Source organism: Gobio gobio, assembly GCF_949357685.1.
Source record: "Gobio gobio genome assembly, chromosome: 13".
NCBI classification, from domain to species: domain Eukaryota; kingdom Metazoa; phylum Chordata; class Actinopteri; order Cypriniformes; family Gobionidae; genus Gobio; species Gobio gobio.
The window spans coordinates 36,510,832-36,523,381 of NC_137106.1; the positions used below are offsets into that span (position 1 = coordinate 36,510,832).

General features: G+C 38.5%; 1 protein-coding gene across 1 annotated transcript in view; it reads left to right on the forward strand.

The window, feature by feature from the left end:
* Positions 1 to 12,550, forward strand: part of kiaa0586 (KIAA0586 ortholog) — a 155,979-nt gene that overhangs the window by 94,485 nt on the left and 48,944 nt on the right. Inside the window, exons 17-19 of the mRNA XM_079832271.1 lie at positions 99 to 295; positions 5,456 to 5,554; positions 10,071 to 10,157. Of these exons, the coding sequence (XP_079688397.1) occupies positions 99 to 295; positions 5,456 to 5,554; positions 10,071 to 10,157 (383 nt within the window). The remainder of the gene's footprint in view (positions 1 to 98; positions 296 to 5,455; positions 5,555 to 10,070; positions 10,158 to 12,550) is intronic.

Consider the following 12,550-nt stretch of genomic DNA (forward strand, 5'->3'; position numbering starts at 1 on the left):
TCTGAAATACAATTCATAATGCATCATGTTGTTATATAACCTATAACCTTTTGGTTACAGTCCCAGTTCATCAAGTACTACTCTTTGTATCTCATTAGGTAAGCCTAGAGTGGACGGCCAGGTCCCAGTGCCTTCCCGGGTCATCATTAGCAAAAAAACAGCAACCGTAACAACGTCCTTCCCTCCCATCACCATTCCTGAACCCAAACCTGCTTCTGCTATTCGGAAACCCAACACCATCTTACTGGAGGTCCAGTCAGAACCGAAGAAACGGACCCCACAGCTCAAAATACAGGTAACACCTGATTCACACACGTGCGTATACAGTACGTATGCACGCGCTCATTGTGCTTTCATATAGGACGCATCTCTTACGATCTCTTAAATCTTTACGTACTGATTCTCTGATGTAAAACTTTAGTAGCTATTACAAACATTTTAAAATAATCATACCAACAGCTGAAGAAATTGTTCCGAGTGTAGATCTCCGACCACCAGCCTGTCACATAACATGCGGTGTAGTGTATTTCACATTAAAAATGTATACTTTAGATATAATTTTGCATCGGTGTGCAGTGTGAACGCTCTAACCTGTTAACATGGCACGAAAAAAAAAAAGTGCCACAAACGCACTGCAAAACATATACCAGGATTATGTGTGAAACTTGCGTAACAGCTGGAACCATAGTATCTCAGTAGTGCAGGGGACATGGTAGCCAATTAGTATGATTGTGTGAGGCGATAAATTGTTCCTTCTTTTTAATGTGATTTTGTTTCCTAACAAGCCATGATTGTGAGAAGTAATGTGCAACACTTTCTTTCTGTTTGCTTGTTAACACTATCAAAAGTTTGGGATCAATAAGTTTGTTTGTTTTTTTAATTTATTTTTTTACTTTTATTCAGCAAACGTGACAGTAAATATATAATTTTACAAAAGATTTGAATTCAAATGAATGCTGTTCTTTGTAAGTTTCTGTTCATCAAAGAATTATGAAAATGAATGTATCATGGTTTTCACAAAATATTTAGCAAACCGTAAATTTCAAGTAATGATGTGGAAAATTAAACTTTGCCATCACAGGAATAAATTAATGTTCAAATGTATTAAAATAGGAAACAGCTATTTAATTATATATATATATATATAAATATACACACACACACACACTATATTGCCGAACGTTTTGGGACGCCTGCCTTTACATACACATGAACTTTAATGACATCCATAGGGTTTAATATGGAGTTGGCCCAGCCTTTGCAGCTATAACAGCTTCAACTCTTCTGGGAAGGCTTTCCAAAAGGTTTATGCGAATTTTTGACCATTCTTCTAGAAGCGCATTTGTGAGGTCAGGCACTCATGTTGGACGAGAAGGCCTGGCTTGCAGTCTCCGCTCTAATTCATCCCAAAGGTGTTCTATCAGGTTGAGGTTAGGACTCTGTGAAGGCTCATACATGTCTTTATGGACCTTGCTTTGTGCACTGGTGTGCAGTCATGTTGGAACAGGAAGGGGCCATCCCCAAACTATTCCCACAAAGTTGGGAGCATGAAATTGTCCAAAATGTCTTGGTATGCTGAAGCATTAAGAGTTCCTTTAACTAGAACTAAGGGGACAAGCCCAGCCCCTGAAAAACAACCCCACACCATAATCCCCCCTCCTCCAAACTTTACACTTGGCAGAATGCGGTCAGGCAAGTACCGTTCTCCTGGCAAAGAGAGACTCGTCCATCGGATTACCAGACAGAGAAGCGTGATTGGTCACTCCAGAGAACACGTCTCCACTGCTCGAGGGTCCAGTCGCGGCGTTCTTTACACCACTGCATCCGATGCTTTGCATTGCACTTGGTGATGTAAGGCTTGGATGCAGCTGCTCAGCCATGGAATCACATTCCATGAAGCTCTCTACGCACTGTTCTTGAGCTAATCTGAAGGCCACACAAAGTTTGGCTTGGAGGTCTGTAGCTATTGACTCTGCAGAAAGTTGGCGACTTCTGCGCACTGTATGCCTCAGCATGCGCTGACCCTGCTCTGTGATTTTACTTCCACTTCGTGGCTGAGTTGCTGTTGTTCCCAATTGCTTCCACTTTGTTATAATACCACTAACAGTTGACCGTGGCATATTTAGTAGTGAGGAAATTTCACGAATGGACTTATTGCACAGGTGTCAACCTATCACGGTACCACGCTTGAATTCACTGAGCTCCTGAGAGCGACCCATTCTTTCACAATAGTTAGTTGAAGCGTCTGCATGCCTAGTGCTTGATTTTATACACCTTTGGCCATGGAAGTGATTGGAACACCTCAATTCAATGATTTGGAGGGGTGTCCCAATACTTTTGGCCATATAGTGTATATACTTTTGTCTGGCTATCACCAGACCAAGCTCAATTTAAGATTGAACATTGGTCTGGGGAGTCTGCTCTGTATTTTCTACTGCACACGCGATCATAAACGCGCATAAATTAAATGACTCTGTACACAATTGGATAGTCCTTCAACCAATCAGACCCAAGGAGGTGTGATCAACGGGCAACGACCCATCACTTCTCTATCCATCATCATGATAATCCCTCCAATAGCGGGCCAGGTGGATAAGCCCGTCTGTGATCGATTCCCGCAAAAGTGTAACAGAAGCAGTAGAAATAAATGTACGGGTTTCCAGACTGAGTTGCCGGGCGAAATCAAATCGCCGGGCAGATCAGGCTGGGTTTACCCAGTCTATATATACTATATATTTAAAATAAATAATAATAATAATATATAATATATATATAAGCACACATATAGTATATATATATATATATATAGTATATATATATACACACTGATCAGGCATAACATGCAAGTAATTAACACTGATTATATATATATGATATATATATATATATATATATATATATATATATATATATATATATATATATATATATATATATATATATATATATATATATATATATATATATATATATATATATATATATATATATATATATATATATATATATATACTGTATGTGTGCCTGGCTACCTTGCTGAATGGCTTAGCTCTAGAAATGCACGCTATGTGTTCTCATTAACAATAGCTATGCATTGCAAGTTGATAGAGAACAGCAACCAAATGAGCAAGTGTCATAATTAATAATTTGATGAATCATTGACATGATCCTTATACTCTTATTGATAAGTGGAAAGCTGATGAAACAATAAAGAAAGACAGAGCGTGGTCTGACGCAATGTGCAGCTGAAATCAACCACACACATGCATAGCAAAAGAAAACATTGCCCTTGGAAATAAATGAACGCGTCATTAGAGTACGCAGCAAAACATGGTAACAATTGAAAGCACGAATGCTTATTTCTCATATCCATAGCTTAGACATTGTATCCTCACAGCAATTACATATAATAGACCGCTTGCTGTGGAATAAACACAATCACGTAAACACGGCAGCTTATATGCTTAGTAAATCACTCCACAGGACTGTTAACATAACGCTTAGATTAAACTGTTGTGATTGCTCATTTAGGAATTAATAAACAAACCATGCAATATGCACGAAGATATGGAGTAAAAGATCGTGCACTTATCATGGATGTTGATTTCAGATGCTTTCTGAAAGTGCGCTGCAGGCTGCTAACAGCAACACTACCGGTACTTGTTTGAATCTTGATGCAACAGCAACCAATCAGCTGCGCCATGTAGATGACGATGTAATCGCTACCAAAAGCCAACTTGGTTTGTTTGTTGCATCATGCTGAAAGTGCCGCCACAGTGAAATGTCATTGGTCCAAAAATCCCACTTCTCATAGCTGTATGTTTATCTTCAATATTTATTTGGTCAATCAGGTTTTGCTGAAATTATCCCTTTGCACAGTATTTCACTTTGTTTGGGGCATAAAAATGAGACTTTAGAAAAACTTTGCATCACACATCAGACAATTTCACTTTCCTACTGCAATTTGAAGTGGCTTTTATTCCACATAGTGTTTTAATTAAAATGCATCTGTAAAGAAATGACTCGAGAGGACTCAAAATCCTGCGAGGACCTCAGATGGCGCAACTCTGAATCAACATGAACCAATGTTAAATATATATCCATATCATTTGTTAACAAGCATGCATTCATTACTTCAATGAGCTCATTTTTCTGCCTTAATTTAATACATTGTTTAAAGGATTAGTTCACTTCAAAATGAAAATGTCCTGATAATTTACTCACCCCTATGCCATCCAAGATGTTCATGTCTTTTTTTTTCTTCAGTGGAAAAGAAATTACGCTTTTTGAGGAAAACTTTTTAGGATTTTTCTCCACACAATGGACTTCAATGGCAACCAAAATGTTGAAAAGGTCCAAATCAATGCATTTTCAAAGGGCTTCAGTGGCTCTGCCCGATCCCAGCTGAGGAATAGGGTCTTATCATAGTAATGTATATACTTTTTAACCTGCTCTGCCACACACCCCGGATTGCACAATCACGCCAGAAAGGTCACGCTAGACGTGGGCAGAAGTGAAAGTGAAGTGAAGTGACGTGTGGCCAAGTATGGAATTTCTGCATTTAACCCATCCAAGTGCACACACACAATAGTGAACACACACACACACCGTGAACACACACCCGAAGCAGTGGGCAGCCATATTGCCGCGGCGCGCGGGGAGCAGTTGGGGGTTTGGTGCCTTGCTCAAGGGTCTCACCTCAGTCGTGGTATTGAGGGTGGAGGAGATCGCTGGTTATTCACTCCCCCCACTGACAATTCCTGCCGGACCTGAGACTCAAACCCGCAACCTTCCGGTTACAAGTCCGACTCTCTAACCATTAGGCCACGACTGCCCCAGTGTTTACAAAGCGCTCGTGCGAAGACCAATACAAACATCATTTAGCAAAAAAAGGTTAAACAAGGATTTTGAGCGATTTTGAAGTTGGAAATTGAGTTTTTTTTTGTAAAGGGCGTTTGTCATAGTCTTCGCACGTTCGCTTGGGGCGGTACTTCCGCCTATGTCCAGCATGACCTTTCTGACGTGATTGCGTAATCCGTGGCACGTCGCAGAGCAGCGCAAGATGAGCAATTTAGGTTAAAAAGTATAAATGTTGAAAATGACTGATGGATTCGCTAGATAAGGCCCTATTCCTCGGCTGGGATCGTGCAGAGCCTCTGAAGCCCTTTGAAACTGCATTGATTTGGAAAAATCCTTGAATGTTTTCCTCAAAAACGTAATTTATTTTCGACTGAAGAAAGAAAGACACAAACATCTTGGATGAGATGGGGGTAAATTATCAGGAAATTTTCGTTTTAAAGTGAACTAATCCTTTAAATGAATACACTATTAGCTAAATGTGTGATTTGTGTATGTACATTTCTGAAATGTATAACTTCAATGTATAACAGTCACCTCTGATAACAGATCACTCTAAGTTGTAATGTAGACGCATGCATTTGTGTTTTGTTTGCAGGTCCAGCCTGGTGTGAACATTGAGAGTGGTCTGTGCAGCAGTCCAGCGTCTACGCCTTCAACTCCAGTCGAAACCATCCTTCCTCCACCTTCAATTCATGTAAAACTTCTTAATTCACCAACAACACTAAGTAGACCCTTATTATTTGAAAAGGAAATGGTTTGGTTGGCTTTAGCAGCACTACGGATTTCCTTCCAATTTTGTAGCAGAGAAATAGCTAATAGTTTTGCAGGCTTTCAGATTGATCATACACCCAGAACGTCCTCTAACATGTACATTTGCTTCTGTGTGTGCGTGCGTGTATTCATACACCAGCTGTCTTGGCTTCGTTCTGAGAATGGATGGATATTATGCCATTAAATGTTGGCTGTGCTCCAGCATGCTGTAGTGCTATAACGGCCAGGTTTGCATTTCTCATCGCACTGCCATTGATTTTTGCCAAGCCGTGCATGCATGCGCCTTCGTGCTCTCAGAACCTGCCCAAGCGGATGAAGATGGATGAGGTGTGTACGTATGCGTGTGTGTATGGAGCTGAATGTATAATGTTTCAGGGGGGACTTTGCCGCCAGCGTTTTCTGCTCTTACTCCTCCAATCCCGACCTTAGCCATTCACATCTGGTTGCTAGGCAACAGATGCAGCTCCGTTGCTTTTCTGTCGGAGCAAGCGTCTAGGAGGACAAAGCCTCTCTGTGGTCTGCCTGCCGCTGTTAGCATCAGAATAATCATTACAGCTCTACAGAAATAACCGTAGAAACGTAGAATCCGTGGAGTTAATTTGTGGATTCATCGAGTTCAGGTCGAGTTCACAAATAAGTCACATTCTCGCTAAATTTAAACTTTTGACTATTTAGAATATTGTGAAGATTTAAAGTGTCCTGCAGTACCTACTATAGTTCAATCTTTACAAAATACTTGATTTAATTTTCAAATAAAATAAATACTTTTTAAAATATTTTTAATTCAAATAAATGTGTATATAAGTAAATAAATCATATCAATTTTAAAATACATTTTAAAATAAATAATACTGTAGACTATTTAGAATATTGTAAAGATTTAAAGTACTATAGTTCTCTTTTTTCTAAATATTTACTAAAACTTAAATTAATTTATAAATAAAATAAATAAGAAATATAATATAAATACAAATAAATTAATACATTTTAAAATGAAATATTTTACCGTTTAAAGTACGTTTATATAAGTAAATAAATATACATTTAAATAAAAAAAATACAAATTTAAAGCTTTGGACTACGTCGTAGAATATTGCAGAGATTTAAAGTTTTCCAGTTACTATACTATACAATTGTTTTGTACAATATACAATACTTTTGTACAATACTACTGTAATCTTTTCTAAATATTTACTAATACTTAATTTTATTTTAAAATAAAATAAATACCTGTAAATATTCTTATGTAAAATACGAGTAAATCATACAAAACAATAAATCAAATTTAAAACTATTATTTAAAAATACATTTTATTGAGGTAGAATAGAGCAGCTAGGTGTTCGTGTGTGACCTTTACTGCATAATTCACACACACTTGTGATTGCACATCAGTTTCAATTGTATATTAGTGGCGGCCATAAACATCCTGCAGATTACCTAATGAACTATATTACTTGTCTGAATAATTGTTTATTATTGTGCAAATTATTCGTATTATTGATAGTTGTTATTTTTGATAATGGAATTATTTATTGAACAACAGTGTATTTTATCATGTTGACGTTGCTTGTTTTGTAAAAACAATAGATGGGTCTCTGTCCGTGTGTGTGTGTGTGTGTTGCCCTCAGATTGTGTGTCTGATGCAGCTCAGCAGAGGTGTTCTGGTCTGTCAGCTCAGTATGGCTGCGTTCAGTCTGTGCCCAGTTAATGCCCTTGACTCATCAGACTGGCAGACCCCAGCCTCCACCCACACGCACACACACACACACAAAGACATGGGCAAGGGCATACACTCATACACTCTCTCACAAAACATGCTTTGAATCGTACACTTCACTCCCACCAGGCCTGAGGCCTTTCAAACAGAGGGAATGAAATATGACTAAGAAGTCTCACAGTGCTTGTGCTTAAAACACATGATATCTCCGTCCTCTGAGACTTGACATTCGGAGTGCATTGCAGTCACCACAGGCTCATACTGTTACAAATCCCACTTTTGTTCTTTGAGAAAATATTTTGATAGATTGATTTTTGTAGATCTTACCAACAAAAAGAGATAGTTCACCAAAAAGGAAAGTCCTGGCATCGTTTACTCAACCTGTAAGACTTTCTTTCTTACGTGGGACACAAAATGTGAATAAGGATGGAGACTTTCAAGGACTTAAAAGGCATACAATTTTCAAGCACAATATTTCAAGTCTTCTGCAATCATCTGATAGTTTTTTTGTGATGAACAGGCCATGATTCCTTCTGTTCAGTGACCTATTAACCGTTGCAACTGGATCATTGATGTTGCACCCGATTCATGAATGAATCAACCCATTTTTGTGAACTGAATTCTTTTGTCCTGAATCCTTCCTTTTATGTTCCACAGAAGAAAGAAAGTCTCACAGGTTTGGATTAACATGAGAGCGAGTAAATGATGACTGAATACTATACTTAGGAACTGTTCCTCTAATTTGCAATTCAGCTGCAAAATTACCAATTGCCCAATTGTGATTGTGCAAATGTGTGTGAGCAGAATAGTAAGTAATATTGTGTTTCTGTTGCTCAGCGCAGCACGTTTGCTGCAGTCTCGTCTGTTTCCGCAGCTCCGATGGAGTCACTCAACACACACACACACACACACACACACACAATATAAGCAAGGGGTAATGTCACACAAAAACACAGTGTTTATCACAAAATAAACTAGGTTAGAGTCATCAGGAATGATCTTGTGTCATCCTGATGGGGTTTATTTTGTGACTGACTGTACATTTATCCTGACTGTTACACAGCTGCTTACTAAATAAGTAAATAAATGTAAATGAAATATTGATATAAGTTGAAATCATTTTATGCGAGCAGAAAGAGATATGAAGAGACATAAAACTAGCAGCGCAGCACTACCGTTCAAAGGTTTGGGGTCAATACGATTTATTTAATATTTTTGAAAGAAGTATAATGCTCACCAAGGCTGCTTTTATATGGTCAAAAATACAATGAAAACAGTAATATTGTGAGATATTATTACAATTCAATCTGACCCCATACTTTTGAACAGTAGTGTAAAACTACAATCAATTATAAAGTTTAGTGATCAGTTATATATTAATTTTTGCCTGCAGAATGCTGTGACTGACTAATAAGAAGCCTGTATTTCCAGAGAGCTGTATAATAATTGAATGTAACATCTATTTCTTTATGTACCATCCAGGATGAAACGATTGTATAAATGATAAAAAAATTGTGACAAAAGAGCTGTAAAATCTATTTTAGTGCTTCAGGAGGAGCATTGCGTATAACACTCTCTGTCTCGCGTACTCAGCACGCCCGTACCTCTCATTCACATGAGCAGACCAACTCTCTCCGTTACCATGGAGACGAGGCTTAGCTGCATGAGGCAAAGACCTGGAAATCTGATGCGTGTTTTTCTCTCTCTCTCGCTCTCTCTCTCTCTCGCTCTCTCTCTCTCTCACACACGCACACACACATCTCTTAAACAGTTACAGTTTATGTCCTTGCACTGAATGATTCATTTAATCTTTGTAGGAAGACAATGTTAAGACACTCTTGAATCTCTCTTAGTTCGGAGGATATGACATTGGTTAATGACATTGTTTTATTGTATAATGTATGTACGTGTGTTTGATCAGCGCCACGTCTGCGACTACCGCCATTGGAGGAGCTGGTGTTTTGACAATTAAAGGGATGGTTTACTTAAAAATGACCAATTCTGTCAACATTTTCTCACCCTCGTGTTCTTCCAAACCTGTATGACTTTCTTTCTTCAGTGGATCACAAAAGGAGATGTTTGGAAGAATGGTCACGCTCCTCTTTTCCATACAAATTAACACTTACAATGATCATGGGCTGTCAAGCACCAAAAAGGACATCATAACAGCACCATAATAGTAATCCATATGACTTGTGCACTATATTTTTAGTCTTTAGAGGTCATACAACAGCTTTATGTAAGGCACAGATTGTCATTATTCGAAATGAGTGAGTATTTTCGTTTTTGAGGGAACTTTTTCTTGTTGTTATGAAACGGAAGTAGCAATACATATTTTCTTCTGTATGGTGACGTACATCCGAGATGTTGACGATGCACTCAAAAATGGAGGCAGATGAACACGAGCTTGCAGCTTTAAGCGTTGTTTCATCAGTTGGTGTTTGATTAAACATTACGAGATCCTTTTTTTAATGAAACGTATGCATGGATGAATCTATAACATGCTTTCAACAAATAGATTGGGTGAATTTCCTTTTCATTGCGACTTTAAATCTATGCTACCCAATGGTCAAGTGTCATCTTTTATTTCAGCCTGTCATCATTATCCTTATTAACTCGCACACTTAGAACTTTCTAATCTCCTCAGCTGTTGATGAATTTTGTAATTTCCAGACACGGTATTGCTTTCTGACCTCTTGTCTCCGTATCATCGCCTCCCAGGCCGCCGAGGAACTGCATGCTGGTGAAGATCAGGAGGAAAATATCTTTCCCGGAACCAATTTCTTGGCCGTAGCCGACATCAGCCAGGTACATTCAATTAAAAGCACATTTTAACCCACACACTCACTCCAGCTCGTAACGTAAAGGTCATTTCACAGCCTGGTGTCCACCCTGAGGGTATCAGCCCCTATCCAATGTTTCCTACTTCCTACTTCCATTTGCATTTTGACCCAACTACAAATGCCCATTCTCCACGTCTCCTCCTACTCGGATATATTGGCCATCAATGGCTCAGTGCACCAATAATGAGATTTTCAGAGCCAAAGGGTGAAGGAGAACATCGTTTTCTTTAATTAACGAAGACCAGAGAATGAATAAGAGTTTAAAATATCATTCATTGGCTTGAGAAAAAAAAATCTAATTACAATGTGCGCTGCTAAATTGGCCTTTCGGTGAATTTATATTGAAGGGGTGTGGTGCGTATTGCCGATATTACTCCTTTTTTCCGTTCAGGAATTCACGCTTGCTCAAGCATGCAGACAGAGACATAAGCCCCTTATATTTACCATTAACAAGCAGCGCAGGACGCCCAGAGTATTGGGCATCAGGCCGAATCTCCTGCTCGGTCTTACAAGGGCAAGGCGTCAGTTAGCACCGAAATAGCATGGCAGTCATTAGAGGTGGAAGCAGGCAAATCTGTGTTGTTCTCACAGGCTTTTGTGGAAGGTGCTGGGAAAAAGAGTGTTTATAATGGGAATAAAGATTCATGGAGGGGGTTACATTCCAAATCACATGAGCTGTTCCACAGTGACCCCTTTTGGCCTGAGAGGAAACATCATTCACAGATGAAGCTCAGTTGGATCTGATCTCTGGTTCACAGAGGTTTTGTGGTGGAAGGAAATTGTTTTGCGTCAATATACTGAAGGTGTTAATTGTTTGCAGACGTTTGCAGACGTCAGAGATAGTGGTTGTCCTACAGTCCTGGTTGTCAAACTCAATCTTTGCATATATTATGTGCATTTTTGTTGTTGATTTTCATTCATTACTTAAGTGTTCTGCAAATTGGAGCCTGTATGACAGTGGTTTTCCAGTTTTTTGACTCTGAGGCCCCCATTGTCCAAGACAATTTTAAAAACAGTATTGTTGGTAGTTCTGCCTTATTATTTTTTATTTACCCTAACTAGTAAATTATATTACCAATATATTAAAATAATGATTAAAATGTAACAATTATATAAGTTTCAATACCTGAATGTTATTTATTTTTGTATAGCAATAAATTCAAATGAATGTCATTCGTGATTTTTACATTACAAGATTTTTCTTTTTAATAGTTTTTACTCACAATTAGCAATTTCTCTGCAATTTCTAACTAATAATATATTTTTAAGAGAAATCTCCTTCCTCTTTGACCATTTAGGATTTGATTAATTATTTTTTTCCAGGCTCAGAAATCACACTTTTAAAATTCCCTCAAATATCTTTTCCAAGATCATGGGAACTCTGGCCCTTAAATAAAAATGGCAGTTATTTATAGAATTAATTAAAATAAGAAAAAGGATGTCATTTTACATCTTGATTTTTAGCTGTTTTAGCTTATTTTAAAGTCATCTTGTGACCCTCTGTTTGGAAACCCCTGTGATTGTACAGGTATAATGCAAGAATCACTATTTTAGTGCTTATACTTAAAAGTTAGTGATTTGAACAGCCCCCTAGCACTAAGTATTGAATCGTATCGTGTACCATTTGTGCTACCGGTCATGTGGCTTATTAAAGTTAGTACTTTTCTAAGTGATTTGGTAGACTATAAAACTGGTGAAAAAAATCCCACAGACTTCCATTAATGGAGGGACCTGAGTCATATCTAGAGACCAAACACCTTGCAATCTGCCAGAAGACCCTAGCAACCTATCAGAGATTTCCATGAAAAGTCCTACTGACTTTTTTTATTTTGATTCTGCAATTGTTTGAATGGCAATTAAGATCGGAGTTACGAGTCCAGAAATATAAACATTTTCCAAAGATTGAGAGCAATAAAAATTCAAGCGCGTTGCGCAGCAGTTGCATGTATTTAAGTGTTTTTTCGAGGACTGGCATGTATTCGGCCCACTTGTAGTTTTCCCAACGACCAAATAAAGGCCACAGCTACTTAAGTCCAGACCCCGGTGAACAAGCTCTCTCTCTCTTGGACTGCAGGCACGAATCGCTGCCAGCTCCTAAAATGTCATTCCTCCAAATCTCCAGTGCCTCAGCTTTGGCTCGGCCAGTTCTGATGGAGCCATAAACTTCAAACGGGCCCAGCGCCCGACTGGCAGAATGCATCTCTCTCTCTTTTTCCTCTGGCGGTCGGCCACTGGAAATGAGCTAATCGCTCCTTACACAGACCTCCCTGAGTCCGAGCCAAAGGAATCTGAACATTATCCAAACCAATGACCGAAATGTTGGAAGCTGGCTCACGGATCCAGCGATGGAATTATACA